Source organism: Carlito syrichta, unplaced genomic scaffold, assembly GCF_000164805.1.
Source record: "Carlito syrichta isolate Samal-C Ts95f unplaced genomic scaffold, Tarsius_syrichta-2.0.1 Scaffold304229, whole genome shotgun sequence".
NCBI lineage: Eukaryota > Metazoa > Chordata > Mammalia > Primates > Tarsiidae > Carlito > Carlito syrichta.
Window position 1 is genome coordinate 295,577 of NW_007248325.1, and position 17,967 is coordinate 313,543.

Here is a 17,967-nt window from a genome sequence, read left to right on the forward strand (position 1 = left end):
TTCTTTCTTTCTTTTTTTTTTTTTTTTTTGAGTCAGAGTCTCTCACCCAGGCTGGAGTGCAAAGGCATGCTCACGGCCACCGCAGCCTCCACCTGCTAGGCTCAGGCGATTCTTCTGCCTCAGCCTTTCAAGGAGCTGAACTACAGGGTGTACCACCACTCCCGGTTAATTTTTCTTCATTTATTGTAGAGATGAGGTCTCACCAAGTTGCTCAAGCTGGTTTCTAACCCTTGCGCTCAGGCGATCCTCTCACCTCAGCCTCCCAAAGTGTTGAGATTGTAGGCCTGAGCCATCAGGCCCAGCCGCATTACAGCTCTTAAAAAAATTGTCTAGCCGGGCTCGGTGGCTCAGCCTGTAATCCCGCGCCTTTGGGAGGCTGAGGTGAGTGGATTGCCTGAGCCTGCAGGTTCGAGACCCACCTGGGCAGGCGAGACCTCATCTCTACAATAAAATTTTACAAAATTAGCCGGGCGGGGTAGCGCGCGCCTGTAGTTCCAGCTACTCGGAAGGCTGAGGCGGAAGGATCGCCAGAGCCCAGCGGGTCGAGGCTGCGGTGGGCGGGAGCGGCCACTGCACTCCAGTCTGGGCGACAGAGTGAGACTCCAACTCAAAAGAAAAAAAAAAATTGGTAGTTTCTTGGACTCAGTACTGTGTCTTTGGTTGTACTCACTACACATGCGGGTAATGTGTCCAGAACTCCGTATTTCAGGCCAGGAGACATCTACTAATTAATGTCCAGGAAACAAGATGATTTCTCCCGGTACCTCCCACTCAACTTCTGCAAACATAGTCTAAATGTAATGTGGTACCTGTTTCTCCTTCCTGTGCCTCAGTTTCCATCACGCAAACTGTAATTGCATAGCACAACCTCAGAGGGACTTACAGAATAAGTCAATGTTGTGTGCTGTGAAGATGTGAATTGCTTAGATAAGTTTAAGTCCTGAATGGTCTACAAGTAGACTTCCCAGTTATCCAGGGCTCCTGATTTGACTGATAATTGATACTTATGCTCAACTGGTGTAAGAATTGCTGCTTTACATTGCTTTGAAGTTCAGCTTATTCTTAAAAGTTATATATATAATCTCTCTCTATATATTTATTTCTTGGTGATGTTGTCAAGGTAAAGTTTGCAGGGTTGTTGCTGGATTAGAATTCCTAATTTGCTGTTCTCTTCTGTGGTCGTGTCCACTTTTTGGTGTAAACTTCTTCACATGTCTCCAGCTGAGGGGACATATTATAAGAATGTAGGTATATATTCACATATCCTACTTTATATGGGACCACAAGTATCAACTTTTAAATTTTGTATTCTTTCATTTGCTTGTCCCCTTCCTTTCCCCGCCTCCTGTAAATATGGTTGAGTGTGGTTGAGTTGGATTGTCAGGTATCTAGGGGTTTTTTTATTTATTTTTTTTTTTTTTAATTAATCAGTATTTTTATTATAGTTTTGTGGGGTACAGTTAAGGATTAGGTGTACAATTACGTTTCATCTAGGGGTTTTTTATATGTTCTGTCTTGAGGTTCAAGATACTGACCCTTATTTTCTTAAAGGAAAATAGTGAATCCTCCAGAATTAGCTGGAAATGAGTGACAAAGGTAATCAGTAGGTTAAAATGGCATCATTTCTGCTTTTATTCAGTGTTGTTGAAAAATGTAACTTAGAAGCAAAAGACTTCTTTGAAGAATTTGCAGAGAGATTACGAGAGGGGCAGATGGAGAAAGAGGTGCAGGTGATTCAGAGATGATATTGTGTTGATGAAGTTTCAGTAACTTAGTTCCCCCACGAGTGTTTCAGCAGCCTTAGGTGCGAAACCATTAAGAGCTCAGCTGCCTCAGTACCCAGTACTCAGTCTCAAGAGAAGAAACCAGGAAAAAATAACCCCGAAGGGAGAAAGAAATGTCTATCTACTAGCTTTGCTGCACCACCAAGCATAGAGGTGCCAAAGAGCACCTTTCATTTAACCCTGTGGTTGCCCTGCTTCCCCTGCTCTAAGCTTTACTTTACAGAGACATTGTCATTTCCAAGAAATAATTTTAGAAAAAGTAGTGGCTCATTTTAAGACTGGGCGCAGTGGTTTATGCCTATAATCCCGGCACTTTGCGAGGCAGAGACGAGAGGACTGCCTTAGCTCAGGGCTTTGAGACGAACCTGAGCAACATGGCTCTACTTCGTCTCTACAAGGAATCTAATTAGCTGGGTGTGTGGTGGCGTGCTTGCTTGTGGTTCCAGCTACTTGGAAGGCTGAAGTGGGATTACTTGACCCCAGCAGGTCAAGGTGGTGACAGAAAGTCTGACTCAAAAAAAAAAAAGGGTCATTTTATACCAGTAAAACATTTCTCTACATTGTCTTCTGAAATATTATTAGAGCAAGGGGGCGGGGGAGAAAAATTCGAGGAAGGGAAACTCCAGCAAATGTGATTTATATTCATGGTTTTTTTTTTTTTTGAGTCAGGGTCTTACTTTTTTGCCCAGACTGGAATGCAGGGGCATGATCAGGCCTCACCCCGACCTCGACCTCCTGGGCTCAAGCAATGCTTTCCTACTAAGCCTCCATAGCAGCTGGGACTACAGACACCCACTACCAGGCCCAGTTAATAATTTTATTTATTTATTTATTTATTTATTTATTTATAGATTTATGTGGCCCAGGCACTCCTGGGCTCAAACTATCCTACTGTCTCGGTCTCCCAAAATGCTGGGATTACAGGCACGAGCCACCGCACCTGGCCTAGTATTCTGATGTTCTTTAGATCAGTTTGAAAATCCTGGAGGCCTGTGAAAATTGCTCTTTTTATTGTTTACCTCTCTGCAAGGTGTTCAAGTATTACATTTGTTCCCATCTTTTTTTTGCCCACCCAATACTCCTATTAAAGTAGGTCTACAATTAGTGCAATTCCATATCATGACCCCAGGGGCAGTGAGACTATGCCAACATGAGTTACATAACCATTAAGTAAAACATTTTAACACTCAGTTACATTACATTCCACTTTTATTGAGCAGACGTGGTTTTCACTGTCTAATAAAATATTTTTATTTGATAGTCTGTCCTTGCTTATGGCCTCATGTAATCAAGGAAACAACATGTTTAAGACTTTATATCCAGGACTTTAAAGTCCAGTTGTGATTCATTTATTAATAACTCATTGGGCAGGTAAAATTCCTGGTTATCTACAGTATCCTCCAGTCCACACTTGAAATGTAGAATATGTTTCTACTTTCTCCTATGCCTCAGTTTCCATAAAACACACCCTTAGGGAATTATAGAGAATTATGTGTATTCAACAAAGATTTTTAAGAACATTTCTAAGCAGTCACTTATCTAGGATATAAATTCTAGGATTAATTTTTATTGAGCTATAAACAGCTAATCTGTTTAAGATATGATTACAGTCATGCAGGAAAATGGAAGTTGTGATCTAAGAATTACTAGGCCCCTAAAAGAAATGATGAAATTGTATTTTCTTAATTTCCCCCCCAAATGTCTGCAATAAGATCCAACATTGCTTTTGCAGCATGGTGATAAAGTTTTAATTCTAACAGTGACCAAATGTGTTCACTTTTTTTGAGTTGGTGTCTCACTGTGTCGTCCAGTCTGAAGTGCAGTGGCACATTCACAGCCACTGCAGCCTCAACCTGCAGGTATCAGGCGATCTTTCCACCTCAGCCTTCTAAGTAGCTGGAACTACAGGCATGTGCTACCACACCCAGCTAATTTTTGATTTTTTGTATAGAAGAGGTCTCACCAAGTTGCCCAGTCTGGTCAAATGTGTTATTTACAAAGAATATTGACCAGTTGTGTAGCCTTGAGCAAGTTGCCTGACTTGTCTGTGCCCTAATTTCCTAAAGTGTATGTTTGGAGTATTAATATCTATCTTGGATAGTTAATGAAATACTACATGTAAGACTCTAGGAACTGTGACTGGTACATGGGACGCATTCAACAAATGTCGAACATCATTCGTGGAGGTTTTAATAATATTTAAGTACAAGTTAAATCTATATTTTGACAATTGATACTCTGACTTGCGAGGCAGAATTTTTTTTTTCAGTCATACTTAATTTTTTTCTTCAGTTGTCCAAGGAAACATATTAACCATGAAAGATATGGTTAATATCTTTCATTCCAGGGTGTAAACTCCTGACTTTTGGTCCAATAAGTGACTATTTTCAGAATGTTGTCTAACTAGTTAATAGATACCCATATCAGCATTAGTAGCAATTTTGAACTGTAAAAACAAAACTTTTCTTTTTATGACTAAAATAAACTACCTCAAGTGTTGGTTCCTTTTCGTTTTTTATCAATATTCATACTTCAAATTATTGCTTAGTCAAAAACCTCAAAGTATTAGTCACTGATTTTTTTGAGCATATAAAGGAAACCACTGAGCAAGATATAAAATTAACCTTTGACGTTGGTCCGAAGTTCAGAAGGGTGAGTTTAAAACTTTCTTAATGATGGTACAGCAAGTATTTGCTTATAAGCTGCTGAAGTAACCCTACACGAGCATTTGACCAAGTCTGTTTGTCTCTTTTAGCTGAGACCTTCAGTGATACATCAAAAAGAAAAAAGAAAAAAAAAGGTTGTGTTGGGACCTGTAAATTCATCCTTGCTTTCAGCATCAAAACTTTGACTCTCAACAAAAAGCTTTTATTTCTAAATTAAAATAAATTAACCTTTTACTTTTATGCAGCCTCATTAAACATTTAAATGTTTTCTTTTGTATCTGTTGATTTGTAATTATTGCTATTTTTATGTCTTGCAGATTTTAGGTGATGGGCAGATCAGAAAGTCAGATGGATATAACTGATATCAACACCCCAAAGCCAAAGAAGAAACAACGATGGACTCCGCTGGAGATCAGCCTCTCCGTCCTCGTCCTGCTTCTCACTGTCATAGCTGTGACCATGATAGCGCTCTATGCCACCTATGACGGTGAGCTACTCCCACAGCTGTGCATGTGTCAATGCAAAAAAGAATGAAATCCTTATCTTATCCTCTTACCATCTACCTAACAAATGTGTTAAGGGTAGAGGTGCTTAAAGACAGTGATGCAAAGATTCATTTATGAATTGTAATATCTGTATGTCAAAACAATTAACTTTGACTGAAGTACAATGTCTTTTACATGTGAACTAAGTTATTAGTTGCCAAGTATATACAGTGCAAATATATGCAGTTATTAATTGCCAAGTATATTTAGTGCTTACTTTATGAGGATTCTAATGTATAATTTTATTTTATTAAAGCATACACAAATTTATGGCCCAACTTCAGTAATAGTTATTAGTCAACTTTTGTTGTGTCATTGAAATTCTAAGGGGCTTCACAGGAATTTAAGACATCTAATTTGAGTCTTGGAAGCTTTTCACAGTAAGGATTAGAAAAAATTGGTTCCTTAACGGGGGAAAAAAATTATTATCCTACTAAAACGACCGATTATTTCAATTTAATGGGCCTAGGCTTAATTGGTGGAGATGATACAATATCACATTTTTTGTTCATAATCAAGATTTTAAATTTAGGATTTGCCTATTTTATTTTTTTCTTGCCTTTATATTTTTTTCTAACCACTGTCAATTGTATATAATGCTCAGGTTTTAGAGACAGGGTCTTGTTGCCCAGGTTGGTCTCTAACCCCTGGACTCAGGCAATCCTCTTGCCTTCGCCTCCCAAAGTACTGGGATTACAGGAATGAGCCACTGGGCCAGACTAATTGGCAGTTTTTAAAAGAATATAAAGATAAGAAGAAGTTAGAAAGCTTGTGTCGCAAATATTTATGCATATGCCCTCCTTTTTCTAGATGGTATTTGCAAGACATCAGACTGCATAAAATCAGGTAAGAAATAGTTTTTACATTTAATAGTTTTACAATTAATGTATATAACATTTGCTTTGTTTATACATTTGTTTATTGAAGGTCACTTATTTATGTGTCTGGCTTTATAGTCAAGGAAAAAAATATTTAAGAAGTAGATTAATTAACTTGATATTTCTAAAAACAATTCACTGTTTTCAGCCCTAGGTTGTATGGGAGGGCAATAGAAAACTGTATATTACTTTTCTTTTTTTTTTGAGTTGGAGTCTCACTCTGTCACCCAGACTAGAGTGCAGTGGCCGCTTCCGGCCACCGCAGCCCCGACCTGCTGGGCTCCGGCGATCCTTCCGCCTCAGCCTTTCAAGTAGCCGGAACTACAGGCATGCGCTACCACGCCCGGCTGATTTTTTTTTTATTTTATTGTAGAGATGAGGTCTCGCCTGCCCAGGCGGGTCTCGAACCCACGGGCTCAGGCAATCCACTCACCTCAGCCTCCCAAAGGCACGGGATTACAGGTTGAGCCACCGAGCCCGGGTAGAAAACTGTGTATTTCTTTGGAGCTCACCATGTAGTTGGAGAAGGAAAATGAATACACATGAAAGGGTGAGCATTGTATCACTAAGTGTTCAATTTCTCAGTGCGCGTCATTAGAGGGGTGAGGGTTAAGAAGGGAGTGGCATGTAGTCGTGTAAGTCTAAGGGAAGAAGATGAGATTTGGGAAGGGTCTGGCAACAGGGCTAAGTTTGAAACTGGAGGTACAGGCTGGGTGTGGTAACTCATGCCCATAATCCCAGCACTTTGGGAGGCCCAGGCAGGAGAATTGCTTAAAACCAAGAGTTTGAGAATGGTTTGGGCAACATAGTAAGGCCCTGCTTCTCCCCATCTCCTTTTTTTTTTGAGTCGGGTCTCACCCTGTTGCCCAGGCTAGAGAGCAGTAGCACACTCACAGCCACCGTAGCCTCAACCTGCTGGGCTCAGGTGACCCTTCTGCCTCAGCTTTCTATGTAGCTGGAACCACAGACATGTGCCATCATGCCCAGCTAATTTTTTTTTTATTTATTGTAGAGATGAGGTCTTGCCAAGTTGCCCAGGCTGGTCTCAAACCCCTGTGCTCAGGCAGTCCTCCGCCTTCACCCTCCAAAATGCTCCCCATCTTTTCAAAAAGAAAAAGTATCTAGGAGTGGTGGCTCACGCCTGTAATCCCAGCACTTTGGGAGGCCAAGGTGAGAGGATTTCCCAAACCCACATGCTCGAGACCAGCCTGGGCAACTTAATGAGACCTCGTCTCTATAATAAATAAAAAAATTAGCTGGATGTGGTGGTGTGTGCCTGTAGTTCCGACTACTTGGAAGGCTGTGGCAGAAGGATCACCTGAGTCCAGCAGGTCGAGGCTGCAGTGGCCATGAGCATGCCACTGCATTCCAACCTGGGTGACAGAGTGAGACTCCAACTAAAAAAAAAAAAAAGGAAGTGGAGGTACAGAAGAGGGGTTCCAAATACAACCAAAATAAATTATGCTATTGAGCAATAGTAAAATTGTAGTCTTGATAGACAGGGGCACATTACAGAGAGCCTGAAAAATTATCTAGCCTTGATATTGTCTTGATGTTGGAATAGAGATGCAGACATTTTCTGAACCGGGGAGTGATCAGCCTCAAGTTAACAGATGATTCTGGGAATGCAAGGCTGGATGGATTGAGTGAGAAGTGATAAGTTCAGAAAGGCAGGCAGTTACTGTAATCCAGGGATGCGCTGAGGACGTATCCTGTAGTATGATAAGAACACCACTGAGATAACAGGAGGGGAGAATTGGATGACTCAGGGGAACTGACTTGGTAAATGAAATGAAGTTTACAAGCGAATTGAAAATGATGCAAAGCTTTAAAACCCAAGAAACTGAGGAGAATGGTGGCAGCTCATAGAGACAAGAGAGTATGAGGTAGATTTGGACATGTTTGGTTTAAGCCAGGGTGACATCCGCATGGGAATAGACAGCAGGAAGGTAAAGATGGGATCTAGGAAACTGGAATTTGGATTTGGGGTCTGTTAGCTTCGCCCTATTAGTGGAAGCCTTGGAAATATTTGAGTTCCCAAAAGGAGAAGAGAATAAATATAGGGGTTCAATAATTAGGGTAGAAGGAAAAGTAAAGTGAGAGTGGGAAACAGGGATGGGTGTGGAGCTAAGTCACACCAGTTAGATGAATAAGCCGCGGCTTGGTGGCTCAGCCTGTAATCCCTCACTTGGGGAGGCTGAGGTGAGTGGATTGCCTGAGCCCGCGGGTTCGAGACCTGCCTGGGCAACTTGGTGAGACCTCATCTCTACAATAAATCAAAAAATCAGCTGGGTGTGGTAGCGCATGCCTGTAATTCCGGCTACTCGGAAGGCTGAGGCGGAAGGATCGCCGGAGCCCAGCAGGTCGAGGCTGCGGTGGCCGGGAGCAGGCATGCACTCCAGTCTGGGCGACAGAGTGAGACTCCACCTCAAAAAAAAAAAAAAAAAAAAAGAATGTGGTGCATAAAGGAGAAGGAAGGTAGTAGCTTGGTGCATCACCCTGGCATATGAACACAATGTTTATGCTCTTTAACAAGAAACTCTTAACTTCCTTTCTAAAGTGTACATAACTTACTAGAAATAAAGCGTCCCAAACAATGAGAAGAATTTTCTATTGAGTAGTCTTCTCTGGGTTTTTGTTTTTCCCTGAACTTTACAAAATACTGATGAGAAAATATTGTGGAATTCTAGGTGATAGTCTAATGCCCTGCATCTGTGCTCTTGACTTTTCTTTATTGGGTTTTGATTGTTTGTTTGTTTTTGGCTCTGAATCACAAATGCCATGGCCGTACACCCTGAGATATGATGTGGAGAGCTTAAGAGAGACCTGGAATAGATATTGACCATTTGCTATTCAATGTAATAGCATGTACTTTCCCACCCAAAGGCTTTCCTAGAAACAAAGAAGTTTCTTTATTGCCCAGGGAAATGGCTGCATAGGTACCTTGGCTGGGAGATGTCCAGGGTCACTGGGTCACTGTGTGAAACCTGGTATTTGCCCCAGTTGCTAGAGTTACCATTTACTTTCTTTCCAAATCCTCCTACTCCTTCCTTTCTACCAGCTACCCTATTTTCTGCTTAGGCCCCAGGCTGTCCTGTTTTGAGAAACTTCCACTTATATATTAACTACTAAGGGTTAGTCCCTCTGTTTTGAGTACCTGTCTCTTTTTTTGTTTGTTTGTTTGAGTAGGCATCTCACTTTGTTACCTAGGCTGCACGCTCATGGCCACTGCAGCCTCGATCTGCTGGGTTAATGTGATCCTTCTGCCTCAGCCTTCCAAGTAGCTAGAGACACAGGTGCGAGTCACCACACCTGGCTAATTTTTTTGATTTATTGTAGAGAAAGGTCTTGCCGAGTTGCCCATGCTGGTCTCGAACCCCTGTGCTCAGGCAATCTTCTCACTTCTGCCTCCCAAAGTTCTGGGATTACAGGCATGAGCCACCGCATCAGGAGAATACATGTCGTTTAAGTATCTTAATCTATAGGTTCTCTCTTATTTCTCACTCCTTTCCTTGCTTTTTATTTTTGAAGAAACTGACTTTTTGACTAAGTAGGCATATTTTTGTGAATTCCGACAAGAGATTTTTGCCTGAGAGATCTAGGCAGGTTTCTCCAGTCGTACCGTCCCAAGGAGTAGTGTAACATTTGGAATCTGGAATCTTAAATGTGACTTGATGTTTACAGGTATGGTTTTAAAGTAGTGTTTGGTGGCCAGGCATAGTGGCTCATGCCTGTAATCCCAGCACTTTGAGAGGCTGAGGTGAGAGGATTGGCTGAGCCCATGGGTTTGAGACCAGCCCGGGCAACTGGGGGAAACCTTGTCTCTACAGTAAATCAAAAAATTAGCCTGGCATGGCGGCGCTTGCCTGTAGTTCCAGCTACTTGGAAGGCTGAGGCAAAAAGTTCTCCTGAGCCCATTGGGTCGAGGCTGCGGTGGCTGTGTTAAAAATAAATAAGTAAATAAATAGAGTAAAATTGTGTTTAGTAAGTCTAAACTCACTAATATGTATTTAACATGTATCTTTTAGTTGTAGCTTAGAAATCATGCCACACATAAAACACCTCAAACACCTCCCAGAAATGTATTTTGGCAAAGAAATGTACAATAGGGATAATAGCAGTAAACAACATTGCTGTATGTTTTTCTTCAGGTCTGCCTGTTTGTTCATAGGTGGTTAGAATATGTTTATATTTGTAGTTACTATTTTTTTTTTCCAAGTCAGAGACTCACTCTGCTACCCAGGCTGGAGTGCCATGGCACAGCAGCCTCTGCCTGCTGGGTTCATGCTATCCTTCCGCCTCAGCCTTCCAGGCAGCTGGAGCTACAGGCGCTTGCCACCAAACCTGACGAGGTCTCAGCAAGGTGCCCAGGCTGGTCTCAAACCCCTGATCTCAGATAAACCTCTCGTCTCCCATCTCCCAAAGTGTTGGGATTACAGGTGTGAGTCACCACGCCCAGCTACTATTCTTCTTAGAAGAGTAAATGAAGATAATGCACATCTCTTTTTTTCGAGTCGGAGTCTCACTCTGTCGCCTGTGCTGGAGTACAGTGGCATGCTCACAGCCACCACAGCCTCTACCTGCTGGGCTCAGGCGATCCTTCAGCCTCACCCTTCCAAGTAGCTGGAACTACAGGTGTGTGCCACCACGCCCGACTAATTTTTTTGATTTATTGGAGAGATGAGGTCTCACCAAGTTGCCCAGGCTGGTCTTGAACTCCTAAGCTCAGACAATCCTCTCACCTCTGCCTCCCAAAGTGCTGGGATTACAGGCTTGAGCCACTGCACCCAGCCTGATGATGCACATCTTTTATTTTATTTTATTTTATTTTATTTTATTTTATTTTATTTTATTTATTTATTTATTTTTGAGTTGGAGTCTCACTCTGTCGCCCAGACTGGAGTGCAGTGGCCGCTCCCGGCCTCCACAGCCTTGACCTGCTGGGCTCCGGCGATCCTTCCGCCTCAGCCTTCCAAGTAGCTGGAACTACAGGTGTGCGCTACCACGCCCGGCTAATTTTTGATTTATTGTAGAGATGAGGTCTCGCCAAGTTGCCCAGGCGGGTCTCAAGCCTGCGGGCTCAGGCAATCCACTCACCTCAGCTTCCCAAAGTGCGGGATTACAGGCTGAGCACCAAGCCTGCTGATGCACATCTTTATGGATACACTCTTCATATCTCTGTACATGTGCGTGCATACACACACACACACACACACACACACACACACACACACACACACACACACAGTCTTCTGCTGGTTAGGAAATCTTTTCTGCCACAGAAAATACAACCATTTCTTTTAGAAGTTGTTACAAATAAGGAAAACTCTAGAGGAAATCTTGGACAAAAGCAAGTGATATAAAAGAGTGAGAAGAATGGGGTGGATGAAAAGGAAAAGAAATATGAAAAGAAAGATGTTGAAAAAATTATAAAGTGTTCTACTAGCAATTCTATAGATCACCTTAAGAGTCTGGGAGGGTTCAAAGCTGAGCTCAGAAATTCTTGAGAATTGGAAAAGCAATTCTTGATACCTAAGGTGGTTACTTTAAGTGAAAGCTGGTCCCAACTTGACTCTTTCTCCCAGTGGAAGGGGTTGTCACAGTAAGTGTACTTTTCTCTTTGATCCTTTGAAGTCAAGGGATAGAAGTCAAGCCCTATTAAGGCAGAAATAAAATACTGCAGAAGACTTGGCTCATCTTGGAATCTGATTGTTGTTATGTATTTCAAATCTCAGCATCTGTGATTTAAATATTTATGATGTATATAAAAAGTTGATAATACATACCTTAAGTTAACGTGCCTATATGTGAAATATATCAATATGAAAAATTATGCCAGACCCAGAATAAAACAAATACTACTTAACAAATAGCAACTTAAGGCAGGCTTCAAAAGCCTGCTATTAAAGTCATTTATTCATCACTTATTTACCGTGTATCATGGTAAAAAACTTGGAGTTATAGAACTTGTATGAGATTTTGCAGCTTTCTCTATGTAAGAGTAAATCCTGAAACTAGTTTCTGTTGCATTCCAACCTTCCTAAGGAATTCCTCAGAAGATTCCAAGGAACCTTTTATTGGAGTTTTTCAGCTTCATCACTGTTGACATTTTGGTCTGCATAATTCCTTGTTGTGGGGACTATCTTGTGAATTATAGAATGTTTGGCAGCATCCCTGTCTTCTACCCACTAGATGTCTAGTAGCAGTCCCCTCCCGGTTGCAACAGCCAAAAAAATGTCTCCAGATATTACCAAATGTTCTCTGGGGGCAGCACAGTCACCTGTGGTAGAATATCACTGGTTTGAATGATCTCAAGAGACCAGGTTGGAGACTCATGCCTGTAATCCTGGCACTATGGGAGGCTGAGGCAGGAGAATCGCTTGAGTCCAGGAGTTTGAGACCAGCCTGGGCAACATAGTGATACCTTGTATCTATATAGAATTAAAAGAAATAAATTAATTAGCCAGGTGTGATGGTGCATGCCTGTAGTCCCAGGAATTGGAGAGAGCGAGGCCGGGGGATCACTTGAGCCCAGGAGTTTGAAGCTGTGGTAAACCGTGATCATGCCACTGTACTCAAGCCTGGGAGACAGAGTTGAGATGCCAATTCAAAACAAAACAAAACAAAACAAAACTTCAAAAAGTTATTCATGATGCTTCTTCCTTTGTGCTAGACAGAATAATGACCCTCTAAAGATGTCCACATCCGGTTTCCAGAACATGTGAATATGTTGCCTTATACAGCAAAAAGAACTTAAAGATGAGATTAAGTTAAGGATGTTCTTCCCTGAAATGGGGAGATTCTCCTGAATTACCTGGGTGGCCTGATGTAACCACAGGGTTCTTATATGAGGAAGGGAGGAGGAGGGTCAGAATCAGAAGGAAATGTGGCATCAGAAACAGGAAGCAGAGGTGTGAGTGTTGCAGCCCGGAGCCAAGGAATATGTGTCGCCTCTAGAAACTGGAAAGAAAAAGGAACTTTTTTCTCCTAGAGTATCCCGAAATGCAGCCCTGCTAATCCTTTATAGACTTCTTTTTTTGAGTTGGAGTCTCTGTCACCCAGGCTGGAGTGCAGAGACACGCTCATGGCCACCGTAGCCTTGACCTGCTAGCCTCAGGCGATCCTTCTGCCTCAGTCTTCCAAATAGCTGGAACTACAGGCGCATGCCACCATGCCCAGCTAGTTTTTATTTGTGTGGTTTTGTAGAGATGAGGTCTCATCAAACTGCCCAGGCTGGTGATCTCGGACCCCCGGGCTCAGGCAATCCTCTCACGTTGGCCTCCCAAAGTGCTGGGATTACAGGCAGAACCACTGTGCCCAGTCTTTTTATTTATTTGAGAGATAAGGTCTCACCAAGTTGTCCAGGCTGGTCTCGAACGGGTGGGCTCGGGCAGTCCTCTCGCCTCAGCCTCCCAAAGTGCTGAGATTATAGACGTGAGCCACCATGCCCGCCCAGAGTATTTGATTATTAATAGAAAGAAAGGGAGTGTTCTCTTCATTTGAGAACACTCCCTTTCTTTCTATTAATAATCAAATATATTGAGCATGGTGAGATAATGTAGTCTCCCACTTATCCTTTGGGGATATCCCAAAGACCTCTAGTGAATGTCTGAAACTGAGGATAGTACCGAACCCAGTACTTAACTGTTTTTCCTATCCATACATATCTACGATGAAGTTTAACTGATAAATTAGGCATAGTAGGAGATTAACAACAATAACTGATAAAACAGATAATAACAACAATAATTAACAACAATAACTGATAAAACAAAAGTTATTACAATATGGCAGCATCATACTGTTGTGCTTTGGGGTCATTCTTAAGTAAAATAAAGGCTACTGGAACACAAGTAGTGTGTTACTGCAACAGGTGAGAAGGCTACTTACTGAACAACTTTTGTCATGCTACTTAGAACAGAGCACAGTTTTTATTTTTTTGAGTTGAGATCTCACTCTGTTGCCCAGGCTGGAGTGCAGTGACACCATCACAGCTCACTGCAGCCTCAACCTCCTGGGCACAGGTGATCCTTCTACCTCAGCTCCCTGAGTAGGGACTATAGGTGCATACCATCACACCTGGATAATTTTTTGATTTTCTTGTAGAGACGAGGTCTCACTATGCTGCCTAGGCTAGTGTCTAACTCCTGGACTCAAGATCAAGTGATCCTCCCACCTCGGCCTCCCAAAAGTACTGGGATTACAGGCATGAGTGACTGCACCCGGCCTAGAGCACAATTTAAAGTATACGAATTATCTGTTTCTGAAATTTTATATTTATATTTTCAGACTGCAGTTAACCATGGGTAACTCAAACCGTGGAAAGTGAAACTGCAGCTAAGGAGGGGCTACTGTATACACATGTTGATTCAATTACCACTTTTGTGTGTCTTACGTTATGACCCTTGAAATAAAGTGAACCGCTGGGCATGGTGGCTCAAGCCTCTAATTCCAGCACTGGGAGGCTGAGGTGAGAGGATTGCCTGAGACTGTGGGTTCGAGACCAGCCTGGGCAACATGAAGAAGTCTCGTCTCTACAATAAATAAGAAAATTAGCCGGGCGTGGTAATGCACGCCCGTATTTCAGGCTACTTGAAAGACTGAGGCGAAAGGATTGCCTGAGCCCTGCAGGTCGACAATCTGTGATTGTGTGTGATTGTGCTACACTGCACTCCAGCTTGAGTGACGGAGTGAGACTACAACTCAAAAAAAAAAAAAAAAAAGAAAGAAAGAAAATGTCTGGTCATATCTGTAGGGTCCAGATCACGGTAATGTCCTGGGTGAAGAATCTTGGCAACACCTGGCCTTTCCCAGACATCCCTGGCTCACCGTGGGCCATGATCTATGCCTTCTCACCTGTTAACGCCCTGAAACCTCCTTGAAGAAAAAAATGGCACAACTAGGTAGATATAAGGAACAACTGCTGGCTGACTCGCAGGGGCTGCCAGCCCTGTAGCAACCTCTTAAGAGTCGGAGGCAAGGCTATTTCATTATGTAATTAAGTTAGAAAAAATCCTTCAGGCTCTAAAAATGCTGCAGAGGTCTTAGTGGAAAGGCCACTGAAGCACACCTTTGTTAATTTAAATGTGGCGTGTGGCCATTTGCTTTGGGAAGGCTTCCTTGACACAATTCTTAAAAATACCTGCGCAGAGATGTTGCCTTACAATGTCTCCAGTCAGAATTACCACCTGTCCATCAAATCTTTTCCAAGAGAGGGAGTCAATCATGTGATAAATACACAAATATTCATATATAATGTGTGTTTCTTTACCTTCCAGGATTTTAAGCGAGTAGTGCACCATCATTTTAAGCATGGTCAGGAAATGGAAAACATGATTAAGTTGAATTTAGTGGTTAAAGGCAAAGAAAATTAGCAATGCCTGGTAAGCTTAGTGGTAATTTAAAGGTTTCTTTTACAGATTTAAACATTATTTATATGTAAAGGAGGTAGATATGCACTGTAGCTTAGGCTGCAGTGAGGATCCTGATTTTACACAATATTTTAGAGTATGAGATATGGAAAGACCCCACTGTAGTGGAAGAATCCTGTTTTGTCTTGTTCATCAGCAAATCCATGGTGTAGAAAGGTGCTTTCTACAAAGCCTTTGACATGATATGAAGTTCAAGTTGATAAAATTAAGATTATTTAAGGAAAATGGAAAAATACAGAATTAGAGCCTATACGAAGAAAGTTGCACAAGCCATTGAATCTTGAACATTTTCATTCTTTAAAACTTTTCAGAAAAGGAGATTGGGACTGGGCACTGTGGCTCACACCTGAAATCCCAGAATTTTGAGAGGCCAAGGTGGGAGGATTGTTTGAACCCAATTTGAGACTAACCTAGGCAACATAGGGAGACGTCTCTACAAAAAAATGAAAAAAAATTAGCTGGGCATGCTGGTGGGTACCTGTAGTCCTACCTACTCAGGAAACTTGAGGTAGAAGGATCACCTGAGCCCAAGAGTTCAAGGCTGCAGTCAGTGAGCTGTGATCATGCCACTGCACTCCAGCCTTGGTGACAGTGAGATTCCAACTCCAATAAAAAAAAAAAACAAAGAAGAAGAAGAAGATTGGGTAAGAGGTCAGTGGTGACTTGCTTTGAGACTATTTATTTTTGACTAAAAACTCTAATACATTCTTTCTGTTCAAAACACCCTAGAAGGGCTGCATATTAGTGGTGTGGTCTCCAAAGAACAGAATCCATAGGCTATATGTGTATGTAAAGTCTTAGTGTCCAGAGGCCCAAGAACCTGGAATTCTGATGCCCAAGAACAGGAGATGATGGATGTCCCAGCTCAAGGAGAGAGAGAATTCACCCTTCTTCCTTTGTGTTAGTTCTATCTGGGCCTCAAAAGTTTGGATGATATGCCCACTCACATTGGTGAAGATGATCTTTCTTCAATCTGTTGATTCCAATGCCAGTCTCTCCCAGAATCACACTCACAGAGACCCTCAGAAATAATGCTTTATCGGCTGTCTGGGTATCCCAAAACCTGGTTAGGTAGACACCTAAAATTAACCACTACAGACTGTAATAAAAAAAGACAATCCCGCTGGGCCCATGCCTGTAATCTCAGCACTTTGAAAGGCAGAGGCAAGAGGATTGTCTGAACCCAGGGGTTCAAGACCAGCCTGGGCAACTTGATGAGACCTCGTCTCTACAATAAAAATCAAAAAATTAGCCAGATGTGATGGTGCATACCTGTAGTTCTAGCTACTTGGAAGGCTGAGGCAGAAGAAGCCCAGCAGGTCAGGGTTGCGGTGGCCGTGAACGTGCCACTGCGTTCCAACCTGGGTGACAGAGTAAAACTCTGACTCCTTAAAAAAAAAAAAGAAAAAAAAGATAGTCCCAAGTATTACTGAGGATGTGAAAAGACTGAACATACATTGCTGGTGGGAATGTAAATTTCAACATATCTCAACTCAAAATGTAAGAACCATTTTGGAGAACAGTTTGGCGATTTTTACAAAAAGCTAAACATAGCTTCCATATAACCAGCAGTTTCACTCCTGGTTATTACCTAAGAGAAATAAAAATATATGTCCTCACAAGGACTTTTATGTGACAGTTCATTGCACAGCATTATTCATAATAGCCAAAACATAGAAACAAATCCAATATCTGTCAACAGGTGAATAAACAAAATGCTGTGCGGCTATAAAGTGGAATATTATACAGCAATAAATAAGAACAAACTACTGCAACATGCAGCAATATGGATCAAACTCAAAACAGTATGTTAAGTAAAATAAGCCAGACACTAAAGACTACCTCTTATATAATCCCATCTATAAACCATTTCTAGAAAAGGAAAACTGTAAAGGCAGAAAACAGAACAGTGGTTGCCTGAGACTGGAGGTGGAACAGGGATTGACTGTAAATGGCCACAAGGGAGCTTTTTAGGGTGATAGAATTGGATTATGGTTGATTTGCAGCCTTTTGTCTGAGATTAAGTATAAATTAGACTGTGGATAATTGTTGCACAACATATAAACTATCAATTGGGATGGGCGCACAGTGGCTCACGCCTGTAATCCCAGCCCTTTGGGAGGCAGAGGCAAGAGGATTGTCTGAACCCACGAGTTGGAGACCAGCCTGGGCAATTTGATGAGGCCTCGTCTCTACAATAAATCCAAAAACTAGCTGGGTGTGGTGGCATATGCCTGTGGTTCCAGCTACTTGGGAGGCTGAGGCAGAAGGAACACCTGAGCCCAGCAGGTCGAGGCTGTGGTGGCCATGACTGTATTGCTCCAGCTTGGGCAACAGAGTGAGACTCTGACTCAAAAAAAAAATTATCTACTGAGTAAATTTTATGGAATGTAAATTAATAACCCAAGACTGTTTAAAAACAAACAAAAAAGTGTCCTCGTCCCTTTTTCCATCTCTCTAATGTCCATTTTTAAGTAATTATTTTAAGTTTTTGTCTAATGCTTGCTATTAAACATTGAGTCCAGCTGGGCATGGTCGCTCACCCCTGTAATTCCTGCACTTTGGGAGGCTGAGGTGAGAGGATTGCCTGGGCCCAGAAGTTCAAGACCACCCTGGGCTACTTGGAGAGATCTTGTCTCTGCAATAAATCAAACAATTAGCCA

General features: G+C 42.0%; 1 protein-coding gene across 1 annotated transcript in view; it reads left to right on the forward strand.

Annotated features, from left to right (window-relative positions):
* Positions 1-17,967, forward strand: part of MME (membrane metalloendopeptidase) — a 109,494-nt gene that overhangs the window by 673 nt on the left and 90,854 nt on the right. The window contains exons 2-3 of the mRNA XM_008059514.2: positions 4,768-4,937; positions 5,806-5,841. Of these exons, the coding sequence (XP_008057705.1) occupies positions 4,778-4,937; positions 5,806-5,841 (196 nt within the window). The 5' untranslated portion in view covers positions 4,768-4,777. The remainder of the gene's footprint in view (positions 1-4,767; positions 4,938-5,805; positions 5,842-17,967) is intronic.